General features: G+C 26.7%; 4 protein-coding genes across 12 annotated transcripts; 1 reads left to right on the top strand and 3 right to left on the bottom strand.

Annotated features, from left to right (window-relative positions):
- The first annotated feature begins 74 nt into the window (after window positions 1–74).
- Window positions 75–1,608, top strand: LOC122633984 (metallo-beta-lactamase domain-containing protein 1). 2 transcript variants are annotated; one of them, XM_043822500.1, is made up of 4 exons: window positions 75–235; window positions 319–483; window positions 543–662; window positions 750–1,608. In XM_043822500.1, exons 1-4 carry the CDS (start codon window positions 85–87, stop codon window positions 947–949), a joined length of 636 nt encoding a protein of 211 aa, XP_043678435.1. In that variant the 5' UTR covers window positions 75–84; the 3' UTR covers window positions 950–1,608. The 2 variants fall into 2 exon arrangements, with proteins under 2 accessions (XP_043678435.1, XP_043678436.1); XM_043822501.1 differs by having other exon boundaries at window positions 421–483.
- On the bottom strand, window positions 1,005–12,420 carry LOC122633981 (sodium/hydrogen exchanger 7). Of its 8 annotated transcripts, none has more exons than XM_043822493.1 (14): window positions 12,095–12,419; window positions 11,032–11,258; window positions 10,852–10,929; window positions 10,683–10,759; window positions 10,209–10,418; window positions 9,864–10,114; window positions 9,577–9,779; window positions 9,223–9,488; window positions 9,101–9,152; window positions 8,486–8,512; window positions 7,892–7,948; window positions 6,703–6,903; window positions 6,514–6,600; window positions 1,005–2,560 (listed from the first exon to the last, which is right to left on the bottom strand). In XM_043822493.1, exons 1-14 carry the CDS (start codon window positions 12,336–12,338, stop codon window positions 2,471–2,473), a joined length of 2,070 nt encoding a protein of 689 aa, XP_043678428.1. In that variant the 5' UTR covers window positions 12,339–12,419; the 3' UTR covers window positions 1,005–2,470. The 8 variants fall into 8 exon arrangements, with proteins under 8 accessions (XP_043678428.1, XP_043678431.1, XP_043678426.1 ...); XM_043822496.1 differs by having other exon boundaries at window positions 1,005–3,113; XM_043822491.1 differs by lacking the exon at window positions 1,005–2,560 and adding an exon at window positions 3,049–5,019 and having other exon boundaries at window positions 6,703–6,888; window positions 12,095–12,420.
- Window positions 12,421–12,644: 224 nt separating this feature from the next.
- LOC122633980 (conserved oligomeric Golgi complex subunit 3) lies at window positions 12,645–15,543 on the bottom strand. The gene has a single exon (XM_043822489.1). The coding sequence runs from the start codon at window positions 15,364–15,366 to the stop codon at window positions 12,940–12,942; it is 2,427 nt and encodes an 808-aa protein (XP_043678424.1). The 5' UTR covers window positions 15,367–15,543; the 3' UTR covers window positions 12,645–12,939.
- Window positions 15,544–15,696: 153 nt separating this feature from the next.
- LOC122633894 (protein lin-7 homolog C) lies at window positions 15,697–16,877 on the bottom strand. Its single transcript, XM_043822349.1, has 5 exons — window positions 16,682–16,877; window positions 16,502–16,543; window positions 16,323–16,435; window positions 16,008–16,253; window positions 15,697–15,928 (listed from the first exon to the last, which is right to left on the bottom strand). Exons 1-5 carry the CDS (start codon window positions 16,716–16,718, stop codon window positions 15,770–15,772), a joined length of 597 nt encoding a protein of 198 aa, XP_043678284.1. The 5' UTR covers window positions 16,719–16,877; the 3' UTR covers window positions 15,697–15,769.
- Window positions 16,878–16,954: the final 77 nt, after the last annotated feature.

Below are 16,954 nucleotides of genomic sequence, written 5' to 3' on the forward strand. Positions count from 1 at the left end.
AAAAACGATTGTTTATAGTATCCAAAAAATCATTTTCTCTATACGCCTTTCTATTATTTAAATAATAACAATAATTTTAACACAATGTGTGAAGTTAAAGTTCTGTTTAATGGATACTCCGAGCAATTGGATGATAGAATAATGTGCGCTAATTGTTCGTGTACCTTAATAAAAGGTCCAAAATTAATTATTGTTGATACTATGACTGCTTGGGATCAGAAGAAAATTTTGGAAGGTATCTATTATGAAGAATCGATTAATTATAGATATAAGTACGTTTAAGAAAAAAAAAAAAAATCGATCAACGCATGATTTTAGCTCTTAGTCGTGAGAATGTAACACCAGCAGAAATTGATTATGTTGTATGTACACACAGTCATCCTGATCATATTGGAAATAATAATTTATTTACCAATGCAGAGCACATTGTAGGTCATTCTGTACAGCATGGTGATCTGTTTTATGAAGAAAATCTTAAAAATGGTATGTTTTGAATTGACAAAAATAACTAATTTTATGCATTAATATTATTCCATTCATAGAAGAGTATATTCTTTGTGATGGAGTTAAAGTTCTTGCAACACCAGGACATACATCGGAAGATATTACCGTATTAGTTCAAACTAGTATTAATGGTCGATCTAGTTGCGTCGCTATTACAGGTTTTTGTTTTATAATTATTATGGTTTTTGTTCTATATAATTAATATTCTCATAAGATTTCATTCTAACATTTAAGATGTATTTCAGGTGATCTGTTTGAAAAGGAAGAGGATATTGTAAATCCATTAATTTGGAAAAGTCTCGGTCAAAACGATTTACAAAAAGTTCAATCTTATATGCGCTCTCGTATAATTAATCTCGCTGATTTTATAGTACCTGGACATGGTCCAATGTTTTCTGTTACAGATAAAATGAGGCAAATCGTTGATAGTCAAGTGATTAAATGATTCTACAATTAAAATTGAAATCATTTAATTCGAAAATTAAATTCAACCACGCTAATCGTTTACAATCTTATTTATTTTTACAAACATTTTATTAAACATTACATAATGAAGTACATGGTATCACAACATTATTATTTGTATATATTTTTATAATGACAATTGCATGCCAAATTGTATGTATAAACAAGAAAAGAAGTACAATGCGCTAAGGGCATATTGACCATTGGCTTATGTAATGTATATTAAAATAACTTTCTACATAGGAAATTGAGAATCATTTATAAAAAGAATATAAATTAAATATGTTTCTGATATATGTCAAGAAATTCGCACTTAGAATTTAAGCTATGTGTAAGTGTTCACAGCCAACATCAAAAATTAACAATTTATGTATTTGCATTCATCATGTTATAGGTTTCATAGATTAATTTTTATCACTGATGAATAGAATCTTTTACTTCTGAAGAAAAAAAAATTACACTAATATACTAAGTTATATAATCCATATATAAAGAAACAGTTAATTATTATATATCATATGTAAGAATTACTACTGCATTTATTTCTAGTTTAATACACTTTCTTTAAAAAAAAAAAAAAAAAAAAAAGAAAATAATAATAATAAAAAAAAATAAATAAATAAAAGAAATAAAAAAAAATAAAAAATATATATATATTAAAAAAAAAAATAAAAAATAATAAATCAAACAAAAAAAGAAAAAAGAAAAAAAAGAAAAAAAAAATCTTCACCGTGGTTGAAATATTATTAAGAATATTCACAACTGTAATGTATTAGCTTAAATATGCAGATCAAAAATTGATACATTTTACAAATAATATTCCTACACTTTTAACTAATGCTTTTTTTTCTAACATCGTTTAAAGTCTAAAAACGAATTTATCTATCATAATCTTATATGTATAAAATGTATCATATATAATAAACAAATTATAATGTAAAAGATATTTACTGTGCATTTTGTTATGTAGAATGCCCTGCACTCAACATAGAAAAATGATTACCTTCAACAGCAAAATCAATTTGCTGAATGGCAATTTTGTAAAAAACTTAGATTTTATTTCACATCTAAACACATTTTAATGCTTTCATATTAAACAGATAAGATTATTGAATATTATTATATATATGCAAAAGATCTTTACATAATAATAAAAGTATACCAGGACCTCCACTGAATAATTAAAATGGATTGATACACAAATAGTGTATTAGGAATAATGTTCATGCCAGTTTCTTTTTTTTTTTTTTTTATTTCTTACAATTTTATACTAATTTTTTTTATATATATATATATATATCATTTTAGGAAATAGGTTTAATATAAGTTTAAAATTTTTCCAACAGAAATTTTACTGGACATAAGCAGTGTTTTTGGCAATCATCAGAATTTCCCTATCATTTAAGCATTATGGATTCATTAAAATAACATATTTGTCCGTTGCACATTCAATAATACACATTAGCAAGAGATTAAAGTAATTTTCAATATTAAGTAATTTTTATAAATGTCTGCCGATCAAACCTGGCAGGGCGACGCGTGTGTGCAGTGGTAGTGGTCCCGGACTAACTTCTCCTGTCACTGTTCCCAGCTGCCCCGCAAAGTATTAAATACATCAAGAATTTACTTGAAATTCTTATTAATTATTTAACATTATACATTGGCCACATACATCAGCATAATCATTTTCACATTCAACAGAGCGAACGTGAAGTGTAAAGAATCGTATTTACAAAAAAAGTATAATAATTGTTCTATTAACGTTTGTTGAAAGAAATTTAATAACAAATTTTCATTGTCAATAGTAAGATAATGTCTAGTTGTTTTCATTTCAATGATTATCATCAATCAATTTCTTTTTTGTGCAATTAAGTCTGTGGTTAATAAGTCATTATACACTAACATATTAAAATTATTATACTATGAAAAATAAAATAATTCATTTTTATTATATTTCACATAATTGCACTTATGACCATAGCAGGCTAATTCAAATATATAATATGTACAAACCAGACATTACCTAATACTTAATAATATAGGTTTATTTAATCGCATAGAATGTAAATAAATATTTTCAAGAACAGAAGATTTAAAAAACATATTCATTAATGTGTATTGTGTGTTGGACGCCATATGTTTGTCTGCGAAGAAATCAAAATAAAAAATATACTGCTTAAATTAAAATATATGGAAAGAAAAAACACAAGTTAGATCTTTAGTTCGCTACTATTTCTTATAATCACAATATTAATGTGTATCACAGAAGAATCAAACATAAATAATTTATATACTTAAAAAATACATGTCAACATGTATATAAACAATAATAATAAAATGAGAAATAATCAATGAATTATATTAATTATAAATTCATAATTAACATAATTTCATTATGAGTATATTATTAATTGCACACAATAATCTTTTTATATTACGAAAGTTGTTTACTAGACATTATCCAAATGTTTAATAAAAAATGAAATTCAAATAAAAATAAAAAATATAAATAACGTGTACAATTAAAGTCGATAACACAAAAATTATGACGACCTCATGGGCAACTTTTTAGCAGAATTTTAGGAAGAAGCTTGTTATTTATGCAACTTAAAGAAGCATATCATAATAGAGAGAGAAAAAAACGTTAATACAAAGAAATAGCATAGTAAGTCTTTACTAATCATTAAAAGTAATTTTTTGCATGAAAAATATGTTATTGCTCTCATACAACATATCATCACATGAAATTTGTAAAAGCATCTTTCTTTCGAAGATTCTCTATGCAACAGAAATCTGTTTGAATGATTGATACCAACACAGAATTAAGTAGCAAAAAATGCGAATGTGTATAAATTAATACTATTTATATAACATTCCTTGCATGATATCCAAGCCTGAGATGAAAAAGATTATTTTTATCAGGCGGCATGCAAGAATATTAATAAACTAGATTAGAATAAGAAAAAAGAAAAAAAGAATAAAATAAAATAAAAATAATAATAATTAAAAAAAAAAAAGAAATAAAATAAAAAATAAATAAATTCAGTCAAAATCTCTAAAACATATGGTAATAAAAAGAATGAGATAACATAAAGTAAAGCAGGAACTGTGTACTAGAGTTTTTTAAAACAATTTCTCATTTTTTTTCTTTTTTCTTTTTTTAATGTCTTAAATAGAGAGATATTTTTAAATGCTACTTTTGAACAATATAAAAATGTTTATAAGAAATGTTGATTTAATTGATAAACTCTTGTACACATAAGACTGATTGCATTTTAGGCATATTTTGCTAACAATAAATATATGGAAAATTATGTTTAATGTTCAGTGTAATTATATGACTTCTATGTAACTCAAATTTAAAAAGAATATTTGAATACAGAGAATATAAATTACAAAAATGTGTGTATATACACCAGAACATTTAGACGTTCATTACTACCTATCATATTAATACTTTCTCAAAAATCACAAGGTATACTTATATATGCTTACTGATACAGACAAAGATCTTAATGACTAAATTATTTACTCCTCTTTTCCTTTTTATATAACTTATATCAATGTTATGCTTGTACTATTATTCAGGAAGCTGACAAAGACATAAGTCTAACAGTTATATGTTAAATAACAAATAACTTGGTAATCATGTATGTTTCAACATTTACATCATTGGAAAATGTTTCCTATGAGAAAGAGATAAATCGTATCAAATCGTTTTTTACTCCTTCTATTAATATTATTTCCCACTATTTTCCACAAAAAAAAATGAAGAAAAATGAAAAAAAAAAAAAATGAAATAATGGAGGAAAAGAAAGAATGAAAATTCTTTATACTAGTTGAAAGAAAATATTAAATTTTCTGAATTGCACATTGCAAATCACTTGAAATTTAATTGATCAAAAAATTATTTGATTGGCTTCTTTGCTGTTATAATGTTCGTAACGGAATAAATCCTTCCATTCCGATGATTCTTAAGTCTTCATCATCATCATCATCCTCATCATCATCATCATCATCATCATCATCATCATCATGATTTCTTTTTCTCTAAAAAACCGGTAATATCGCAATCAAATGTGAACTATAATAAGTCACTTGTAAATGCTGACAAACCACTGGACAGAAGCATAAATAAATTGAAAGCATTTATAAAGCAATTTCGGCGAAATGCTCTAGTTACATCAAGACAAAAGATTTTTTTTTCCCATTGAGAGACATTAAACATAATTTTCTAGATGCAGAAATAAAATATATACATGTATAAGATAAAATATTTATCTTTTATAGCAATAATTATAAATATTTATAAAAACAAACAAATAAATATTGCGATATATAGGCAAATAAATACTGATTCATTAACATTTTATATTTAATATAAGCTAAGTGTTAATTTATAATGCAAGCTACCAATAAAAAGAACTTTACATTTATTAGAAAACATATCATATCAGAAAACATAGAGATATTATATGTGTTTCTTAATTACAATGGCTTTTCAATAAATGTATTGTTATATCATGTATATGTATTTTATAACCATATATATATATGTGTATATATACATATACATATCATATACATATATGGCTATATTTTGTTAGTATTGCTATGATAAATATACAGTGAAATGTGATAAACCAAATAGTGATACACACATTTCTTTATGGAAATACTTAGTTTTTTTTTTTGTATTATTATTAAAACATTATCATTAATTGAAATGTTATTCTAGTATTAAAATTTAGCATCGGTTAGTACATGTCTACATTTTTATGCACAGAATATTTTCATAAAAAATATCTTTTAGTGCAAAATAGTTCCTTATACAAGAGACCACAATTTTGTTCGTTTAAAATACTTTTATTATTTTTGAGATATTGACTGTTTCAATCGTATAGTTATACACATATAACTATACGACTCTTATTTTTATTTTATATCACCATAAATGATGAAAATATTTTAAATGAACCTAATTTGTTGCCTCATTTTCTATGTTTTGATAAACTTGATTATGTATATCACCATTTCTTGCCCAAATAGAAAAGTTAGTCCCGCATGCATATAGATTTATCAACACATTTTATATGAAAGAGTCATGGATACGCTAATTGTGATTCATATAAAATATATATAATATTATTTATCGACAGAAAACAAAAAAGAGAAAAAATAAAGCAGTATTTTTTTGATTCTCTGATACTTCCATATAAAATTAAGAATTTGTGTTGTACATGTTAATTAAATATTTATGTATAAAAGTCTTATGGGATAACAGGGAGGTTTAGTAGAGTAAGTACATATGAATGTGGCTCCAGAAACGCAAACCCATTGAAACTGATACATAAAATATATACGCGAAATACACATTTTTACAAAGGCTAGAGAGAGATATTAGAAATAAGATTTCTTGTGTTATTTCTATCTTCTATGTAAGTTAAGAATTACGTATGGTTCATCAAAGTTAGTGACATCGGTGCTGTTAGGTTGATAGCACGGGTTAACTGTGTAATTGAGATTAGGTTGATGGAAACTCACCGGCTGTACGTTCATCCTTCTTCGTTCCATTTCACGATCTTCCAGACAAAAGTCAGAATCTGAATCAATTTTTCTTGAAACATCATCCTAATGCAAGAGAGAGTGACAGAGAGAGAAAGAGAGAAGAGAGAAAGAGGGTAGTATTATTTAAATAATTATAATCTTAAACTATCAACATATATTTTATACCTGTGTCATTTGCTGTGTTGTTGTGAGAATCCTTGCTAATGGACCACAACACACTGGTAATGTTTCTAACAAGGTAGGCCTCGAGTGCGTTAATAGCGGTTTCATATATCGTGTGTCAAAATCACCCCATATTCTAGCGAGCAATGCTTTCTCATTAGGTTTTGCACCGGTTGGCACTGATCCATCCTGCATAGAATTATACTGTGAAATTTGAATAACATTTTTGTTATCCACCCTGTATGATTATATAATATTTCTTCTAAGTTATAAAAATGATTAATATTTATTATTTCATACATTAGATTGTAATTAAAAATAATGCAATAGTTATGAGTATTACATTGTAAAATATTTACTTTTTATAGCTACATGTTCATACAATTCATTAAATCTTAAAAAATTCTATATAATTTTTATTTTAAATATAAAAATTAGTCCTTTTTTTAATTTTATATTACAGATATTACTTCGTTGATTGTTACATTCAAATCATGTTGTTTGTCATTAAAACATGCTCATACATTTATCTTTTGATTCTTCAGTTATGTATGTATATATAGATATGTATATACATTTATATAAAAGCTATTCAGAGTTACAAGTTATAAAAAAAAGTTATTCATTTTAATATAATTTTTTAGATTGCACATTTTAATTAAATTTCATTTAGTATATAAATATACATATACATACATTTTGTTAATAAAAATTTGTTTACTTTCTCTGTATCACTACCTTGACATACAGAATGGATAACAAAAGTAACAACTTTAAATAAAAAATAAAAAGCACATGCAGATAGCAAACGTTTTGAGCAATTTGTATTTCATAAGTTGTATTTCGTAATATGACTGTATAATAATATAATTAAAAATTGTGAAGAAGCAGCATTATTGTAGAAAGATTTTTAATCTATTATGTTAATCTATTGTGTTTTTTAAAGTTTTATGTAGCTGTCACATGCAAAATGTAAATTAGCATGTAATATTTAATTAACTTCATTAATTATTCCAATAAGATTCAATATTAATTATGTATATGTGCATATGTGTCCATGATTTTAATTGACAATTGTTACTTTTTGTGCATCAAATAATCAATAGACCTATATACTTTTATGTGATATAATTATTAATCTATTAATATTCACAAAATTGCAAAGAACCTTTAAATCTCTGTGCAAACATACCGGAGGACTTCTTTCCCTACGCATGTCCAGATCGCCAAAGCCACCTTCGCCACCAGACTATCAATGTATCAATATTAGCAAGTTAAACAACTGTATTCTCTAAATTAATTATTAAAAGTGCAATTATCCATAAATATTAATAAGATATTAATTTTATAATGTTATCTGCATGCTGCGTAACTGAACTGAAATTGAAGGGGGAAAAAAATAAAAAAAATAAAAAAAATTAAAAGAAATGTAAAGAAAAAATTAAAAAAAAAAAAAAAAAAAAAAATAAATAAAAAAATAAAAAAAAATGAACTAATACATGCTGTTAAAACGAAAGGAAAATGTAGAAGTGCATAGATATTTTTTTTCTAATAATTAAAATCTAAATAATTAATAAATTTATAAAAATTTTTTAATAATAATAAAGAATTTAAAAAATTTATAATCTATAACAATATATTTTACAAGAGCGATTTTAGGCGGGTAAATGTTAATAAAAAAATGTTTAGATTTCATGTATAATTTTACAATCATATTGATTTAAAACTTATGAGTTTATATGCATGAAATAATATTGAAATATAAATTTAATGAAATAGTACACACCTCCATGGTGTCCAGTGAATTGTACACCTGGATGAATAAGATACAATGAAAGAATAATGTAAACATGATGCAAGTTAAAGCTGTCATGCATAGATGCTTCTACTTCTGAATAGTAGAGTTCTAAAGGACAAGTTTTTATATTTCTCTAAGTTATGTTTACATTGCACAACTATACATATATCTTGTAATTATTGTAATTTATACAACTGTATTTTACAGAGTTACTAAGATCTACAACAGCATATATAGTAAGAACAAAAAATATGCTAGAGTTTATTTTCAAATAAAATACTATGATAATAAGCAAATTGTATGTATACTAAAAATGATTAGACAACAATAGCAATACATTTTTTTTATATCAATGTAAAAATTATTATATATATTTCAGCTGCAAATTCCATGGAATTATGTGAAGCTTTTTTTTTTACTCTTTTTTCCAAAAATCAAATTAAACGATTTAAAGACTTTTTCATTCGAATATTTATAACTTCATACGAAGTCATTTATCAATTTAAACGTTATTACAGTGTTGCATTTATTATAACAACATTATGAGGTATGAAGACATATCAACACAAAATTATATTAGATTGAGTAAATTAATGTACTTACACTACGTACTCCATTTTGTGATAAACCTTCTATTTCTTCATCTACGCCGACACTATCAAAAAAATAAGGATGATGTTATTAATATCAAAAAAGCGGATATCAAATGATTATACTAAACTTACGGTATATTGAACCAACTCAAAAATTGAGTTGTTGCACCACCTTGTAAAATCACTGTCAAAATCACAATTAAACTTGTCGTAGTTAACATAGCTTGTCTAGCATCTGATACAGTATTTCTAATAGCGAGAGCAAAACTCATGGCTCCGCGTAAACCGGCGAAAAAAAGCATATGTTGATAATTCATTGAAATTTTTGGTTTTCGTGCTAAATTCAATATGAATGACAAAGGATAAACATTAGCAGCACGTCCTAAGAGAGCACAAAGCTATTGTACTGTAGTTAAGGATATTATATATCACATATGTAGTTACACACATATTACAATTTTATATTCACAATTTTAAAGAGGATACAAAGCCAGCAAAGATGAAACCTGGATCAAAGTGATGTTTTGGAAAGGTAAACATTGAAACACCGATATAACTGAATATAAAATTTTCAGCTAAGAAATTTAATAATTCAAAGAGATGCTTTGTCCGTTGACGAGAATCTGGGCTTAAATTATTATATGTATAATGTGCTTGGCAAATGCCACAAAATAAAACAGCAACCACACCTGTAATTGCAATATAAGATATTTATATTTTTTGTAATAGAATCGAACTATTAAAATGTAATATTTATATTATCTTTTTTTTACCTGTAAGATCTGAAGCTTCAGCAATTAAAAATGTACTATAAGACATTAAGACAAATAGAGCTGATTCTAAGAGTGGAAAATCTCTAACTCTAGTAAATTTAGTTAACAATGCAGTGATACATCCCATAGTAGCACCAATGAATAAAGATAAGCTAAAAATACCAACAAAATCACCAAATGCTTGGAAGAATGCTACTGTTTCGAATCCTCCTGATCCAGATTGGTAACGTTCAGCATAGTTTTGTATTGAACTGGAATAGGAAAGAAGGTACAATATATTTCTTTATATCAAATATTAAAATGAAAAAATTAAAATGCTTACAAAAAATATATATATATACATACCCACTGAGAACAATAGCAACTGCATCATTAAGTACACTTTCTCCAAACACTAGAGCATATAAGTTAACATCTACATGCAGATCATTAAAAATAGAAATTATTGTCAATGGATCTGTTGGAGATATCAGAGCACCAAAGTATAAAGTATCCAAAAATGTAAACGATGTAGAAAGATGTGGTATCAATTGTATGAATGCATACATCAATGCTCTGAAAAGAAAAACATGATTCATACTAATTAGGTCAGAATACTCAATGAGAGTTTTACTGTGGTGTTTGTAAAGTATTTCTTTCTCTCTCCCCCCCCCTCATTTTAATATGATAACTTAACACAGATAACAGATAAATATAATCAATTGACCTATTGACAATACGGTTATCACAGGCAACAGACAGACCAAACAATGTTAAAAAAAATTCAAGTACATGAAGGAGACAATGAATTTTATAGAATCATATACTATTAATAATTACCCAATGACAAATGCTGATATTGATGTTCCAAGTAAAGCATACATTAAAATTGCTCCTAAATTCCTAAAGAAATATTTCTGAAACAGAATAGCATAAAAATAATATAATGTTTATTAATTTATTAATTATATTATTAAATATAATAAAAATATTAATTAATATTATTTACCCGTTTCAAACTATATCCAGCATGAAAAATTATTGGTGGCAATATAATATTAAAGAATATTTCTGGATCAAAAGTAGCCTGTAATAAAGATGAGATATATTGTAAAAATAATATATGTAAAAAGTAATATATGTAAAAAATAATTATAATAATATATTTTCAAAACTGATGAAAGTTTACCTTCAAATCAATCTCATTATCCTCCTTATAAATTTCTCCACGAAAAGTATAAGCAAATGTTTTATTTTTAATTATACCACCACCTTTGTCTTCAGGAAAACGCAACCATAATGTATCTGGAGGAACTGATTGATTATATTTACTACTATTATCTGGTACAACTGGCATATGCAGTATAGCACTATTTGTTGTAAATCCATAACGAATGATTGCTCCTATGATCAACCCTAAAATATATACACACATATACATATACATATACACACAGACACATATATATATATCAACAGTATGTAATAAATGTAAACATTATTTATAGCATTATATGCTTAATTGAATAATGAATACATTAAACATATATTAAAATACATGAGCAATTTTATTGATCATATTCATTCTTATATAATATATTGAAATGCAAAATGCCTTATACAATCTATTACCCAATCAAATATATTGCTTGTTTTTTTAATAATTCCTTCATGATAAATATTGTTTACTCTTTTACATAAGAGTGAAAATAACACTTGATGTATTAGTACAAGGTCTTTTAACTAAGAAACGTATAAAACAAAAAACCAAAGGTTTATCAACAATTCTAACAAGAAATATTAATTGATTAATTTATAATCATATTTCTAATTTTATCCGCAACAATTATTTATTATTATAACAAATTATAATATCGTTTATTTTATTAACAATAATATCGTTGCAAAAAGAGAGAACAAAAACTTAATAAAATTATTTAATATAAATAAATATATACACATAAAAACTTTGCGAAACAATCATGATGCAATTACGAAAATATTGATGTCGTTTTATTATTCCTTATTGCATAAAGGAATCATTAGAATATTTTTATTTTGTATAAACTGCAAATCATTCGATATCTATAAGACATTTGACAGTAAATTGACAGTAAAATTTGAAAGCATATTTAACGTTCATTAACACTGTCGTATATTTTCTTTCTTTTGTTAAAAATCATTTAACATTGATGATAATATTAAACTAACAATTAAATACTGTGACTAATAGTAAAATGTATTATTCTTACCGTAAATGACAGCTAGACCAGTTTCATGGAGGAATCTTAGTCGACGATGCTTGAATGTCCATATAGTTAATACAGTTAATATTAACAAAAATGTATAAAGAAGGAGATTCAAACTATCAAGCCTATGTAACAATTGAGCTTTGGCATCTAACTCGATATCTGTCGCTGCACCGTCGCATGAATTTAACAGGAAAATAGAGAAAATTACATAAAATAAAATACGTATACCACACTCAACTGCCATTTTCACTTTTCTGATATTTTCTAACGTAGTATCAGTATGACCAACTCACGACTGAATTCTTGACAAACTAAACGTACGTATCGCTCGTACATATACGTGTTATGAATGTGAGAAAGAAACTAGAGAGGGAATCGTGCGATGCCTCGTTCGCGCCATCTGGCGTCATTAAGCGAAACTAAAAACTTCAATGGCGTCTTCAATTACGTTTGAAGACGTTTTATAGATGATATACTTTTACATTCTGAACTTTAATTAATTTTATATATAATATAATAATAAAAATAAAAGTAACGTAAACGTGATATATAAATTTATACAAATTTATATTTGGTTTCACAGTACTTTATATTGTTTCATATCGTAATCAATATAAAAATCGTACTATATTTAGTTCAGATACATCTATATACATATAAAATTTTTGATATACAATTATTTCATTTTACATTGCACTTTAAATACTAGACCTTTTTTACTTGAATATGCAATGAAAAATATTAATTTATATACATGTTAAATTAGATCGTTACAAAGAGTTTTGTTTACATACATGTATATATTTACAATCGTCTGTATAATAATTTCATTCGTTCCTCTTTTACTAAAGTTCTTCCTTATCTTGCGAATTTTTATTTTCTGATTGTATCGATTTATTTTGAACAAGACTGGACGAACTTAATATAACAGAAATTTGTTCCGGCAACGGACAAGCAATTAATAAAAGTTCTTCCGAAGTATAGTACTTGCTTAATAATTGATATAATTGCGCAAATGCAGCACTAATATTATTTTTTATCGGTCTTAATAAAATAAATTCTGTTTCTTTGTTAGCTAAATATAATTGCATCGATTGTTGAATATTTGGAAGCTTAAATTTAATTGTTCGTAAAACATCCGCAACAATGGTATTTACTTCTTGAGCAGTCCCAAATATCTTTTGTTTTGTATTTGCGTCGGTATTACTAGAATATACTTTTTCTTTTTCTAATAACTGCATAACGGGATTTATCAATACATATGTAGCATGTTGTATTAATCTCTGGCACGCATGTTTTAGGTTATTATCAACTTCCTTACGAGAATCAATTAATTGTTCTTTCATTTTAGGTGCACCTTCCAAGAGAAATTCCAACAAGGCGTTGTTCGACAAAGTGAAAAGTTTTGAACTTTTCTCCAGCAATCCAAAAGCTGCCATCTTTACTCTCGAAAAATCCAAACTGTATTCCTTGATGGTGAAGTCTACTTGAAACGGGGCGATTTGTTCACGTAATATTAGTAAGTGTTTAATTTGAAATAATTCAGCATCCAATGTAGAAGCTCTAAGTTCAATTTCATTTCTTGCTTTCTCTATACTTTGGACACAAAGAGATATAGCTTCTTGACTAAGCGATTGAAAGACAGATCTGTCTACGCATCTATAGAGTCTTGACAAGCAAACCAGAGTTCTACGAACTGTAGGGTACCACATTCCATGTAAATCTGCTGGTGAACTACCCATGTGTGATTTTTGATAAATAGAATCCATTATAATATGATTTCTCGATACCGGTTCTAGAATATTACTATCATTAGACGATACGGATATTCTCTTCATTCTTGATTGACGTGTTTCTTCTCTTATGGATTCTGCTATGTCCTCCATCATTTTTAATTTTTCTGGATATGCTAAATCACCAGGTGACGGATTATAATTTAATACATCCGATTGTAAATACAGTTGTGCACGGAAAACAAGTCTCTCTTGTACGTCATGTAAAAGTTGCAAGCAGATATTTCCAAAGCCTTCTAATGGCTCAAAATTATTTTGCACGTGTTCATCCAACATTTCTATCCTTAAAATACAACAGATTTCTGCCAGAGTTTCTAAATGATTTATATGAATTATAAATGGTCTTATAGTGTCATATAAAGAGGTACACAGACTTTCAAGAAATGTTGTTAGGCCTGTAGATGGCTTAGAAAAGAATTCATAAAACAATCTGTATTCGTCAACCGATGCATGTAAAAGCAAGGCACACGAATGTCTGACTAAACTGCAATGATCTCCGTTGTATCTATCCTTTATCGCAGATAAAGATTTTTGAATGCTAGGACCTAATACTAAACCTCTTTGACTCCAATAATATTGATGACATTCTAATAATAAGTTATTATATTCTTGTCTTTTCACAGATTTTGTTTCTACTTGTTCTATGATAGGTTTTGCTTTTGAAACAATAGTTTGAAATCTCCCGTAAAATAATGCCAAAGCAGCATCCATATTTTCTTGTATACCCTCAGTTTCATTGAAATTTAAAATGCTTTCTGTAGTTTTTGAAAATAAATTAAAAATATAATTTTGTATCAAGGTTATAATCTTGGATTGACAATGTCTATATTTAACCAAATAAGTAGCACTTTCTTTGAAAGTGTTATTTGTTTGTAAAGCATCCATATTAACATCTACTTTGTCTACTATATTAAAAAACATATCACTGTTTACGGATAAAGTAGAAGCTTCTAATTTTTCCATTATTACATCTACTTCTTTAAAGTACTTTACATACTCTGCAATACTTTCTACCATAGAATTTAATTGCTTTTGATCTGAGATAAGTTCTTCGCTAGCACTGTGCAAGGAGGATGTTTTATCAGATACTTCAGCATATTGTTTAAATAGAATAGAGAAATCTTCCAAGGTATCCTTGATCAGCTCACAAAGTTCTTGACATTCTTGTCGACGAGTTTTAAGATCGTTCAGATATAACATATATTTCATGTTCTCAGAAGACATATATTCCCTTTCTAATTTCGTATAATATTCTAGAACATCTTGACATCGTTCAATTTGCGTTATGTTATCACATTTATTCTGATTTAAATGTTCACTATTTTCGCTTGTATCTTCGTGTGTTGATGTGTCGAGAGAAGAAAATTCTTGTTCCAGTTTTTGCAAATAATCTTTTTGTAAATCTGTTAACGGTGCCAGACAATTTTCAGCAGAATCCCATTGAATTAAATCACCCGGGGTACACGTTATTCTCGCCATTTTCTTACATTTCTGACGTTGAAATTCGATCGCGTATCGTACTGCGGGATTACAACGCCATCTGGCGTTCGAGAGCTAATACTATATTAAACTAATTGTGACATGCAAGGTTCTGTACCGATCGATCAAGTTTTAAATATAAACGTATATATAAATTTATTTTTATTTTTGGAAAAAAATAATATTGAATAAGAAAAAGGTTCGTGTTTCTTCTTTATATTTTTATCATATACATATACACGACATAAACATTGTATATATCATATTATTATAACTCAAGAAAATATATGGAGTAAATAAACTGTTCTTATTTTTTTTCTTAATTATCTTTAAATAAAAAGTTAAATTATTTGAACACTTACATGACTTGTGAAATATTATTAAAGCTAGTTAGTTTTCCAATTTATTGCATATGTTGACGTCTACGTGCAGCTCTTTGTTTATCAAAACGTAATTCCATTTCTTCTAGAACACGTGGAGTATAACGAACTACAAGCTTAACCGAATTCTGAGCTTGCTTTAGAAGTTCTACTGCCTTCTCGTGATTTTCTCCTTCTACACACTGATAACATTTATTCAGGTAAGATGAGCAATGTCTATTGATTTCAGACTTTATTTAAAAAAAAAATTTTTTTACTAACCACACCATTAACAGAAAGAAGTTGATCTCCACGTTTTAATCCACCGTGTCTATCTGCAACACCCCCAGGAATAATTCGAGATATATAAATAGGAGAATTTTGTTCTTTCCCTCCCATTACATTAAATCCAAGACCCTCCTCAGTTTTTGGTAATTCTACTACTCGTGGATGTGCATGACCTTCGCTTGCTGCAAATGCAGCAACAGTAGCTTTTGCTGTAGCTGATGCACGTACATCTTGCGATCCCTTACACAAATAATTTTATTTCAACATTTAGTTTTTTCAATTTTATCAACAAAATATTGAATAAATTACCTGAATATCTACGGTTTCATATACATGTTCATATACTTCTCTTACAGCACTGAGGAAGTCACTTTGTAATACTTTTTGTAATGCAGCTAATTTGGTTGTTGGAACTTCGCCGCCTAAATTTTCATACAACATTGATATACATTAAATATTGAATTAGAAATTAAGTTTATACATCTTACCTTTTTGCAGTTTATCAAGCAATTCAATGGATCTCTTGACATCTGAAAAAATACATAATATATTTGTTAAAAATAGTATGAAAGAAAATAATCAATAATATAAATGGCATATAGTTCATTATTAACATAATATCAATAAACTTGATGACTTCTGTCAAATTTTAACGAAATAGGTTTTACCTCGTGCTAAAGTAAGTGGTTCGCCCATTGTCGTCATTTTTTTTTCTTCTTTTTTTTTTTTAACAATTTCAAATAACTATACTTTTATTTTATTGCATCAGATTATTGCGAATTCTATAAATATATTATTAATAATTATAATCTTTCCACTTGCTTGATCTAATCTGGAACGTTGAGAGAAAGATCTATCATGCAAGTTTTCAAACGTGATTGTATAAAGCCATATCTAAATTTTGATTGGACGATGTATATATTGATAAACCGAGCAATGAA

Source organism: Vespula pensylvanica, chromosome 13 (genome assembly GCF_014466175.1).
Source record: "Vespula pensylvanica isolate Volc-1 chromosome 13, ASM1446617v1, whole genome shotgun sequence".
NCBI lineage: Eukaryota > Metazoa > Arthropoda > Insecta > Hymenoptera > Vespidae > Vespula > Vespula pensylvanica.

Bases quoted from the DNA above. Each gene is read 5' to 3' on its own strand.
- LOC122633984 (XM_043822500.1), top strand. From the start codon at position 85: ATGTGTGAAGTTAAAGTTCTGTTTAATGGATACTCCGAGCAATTGGAT. The intron at 236-318 runs GTATCTATTATG...GCATGATTTTAG, and splicing joins TCAGAAGAAAATTTTGGAAG to CTCTTAGTCGTGAGAATGTA. The intron at 484-542 runs GTATGTTTTGAA...TTCCATTCATAG, and splicing joins TGAAGAAAATCTTAAAAATG to AAGAGTATATTCTTTGTGAT.
- LOC122633981 (XM_043822490.1), bottom strand. From the start codon at position 12,338: ATGGCAGTTGAGTGTGGTATACGTATTTTATTTTATGTAATTTTCTCT. The intron at 7,949-8,485 runs GTGTGTACTATT...ATACATTGATAG, and splicing joins ATTCACTGGACACCATGGAG to TCTGGTGGCGAAGGTGGCTT. The intron at 5,020-6,513 runs GTGAGTTTCCAT...CCGGTTTTTTAG, and splicing joins GAAGGATGAACGTACAGCCG to AGAAAAAGAAATCATGATGA.
- LOC122633980 (XM_043822489.1), bottom strand. From the start codon at position 15,366: ATGGCGAGAATAACGTGTACCCCGGGTGATTTAATTCAATGGGATTCT.
- LOC122633894 (XM_043822349.1), bottom strand. From the start codon at position 16,718: ATGACGACAATGGGCGAACCACTTACTTTAGCACGAG. The intron at 16,544-16,681 runs GTAAAACCTATT...GTATTTTTTCAG, and splicing joins ACCACTTACTTTAGCACGAG to ATGTCAAGAGATCCATTGAA. The intron at 16,436-16,501 runs GTAAGATGTATA...ATGAAAATTTAG, and splicing joins GCTTGATAAACTGCAAAAAG to GCGGCGAAGTTCCAACAACC.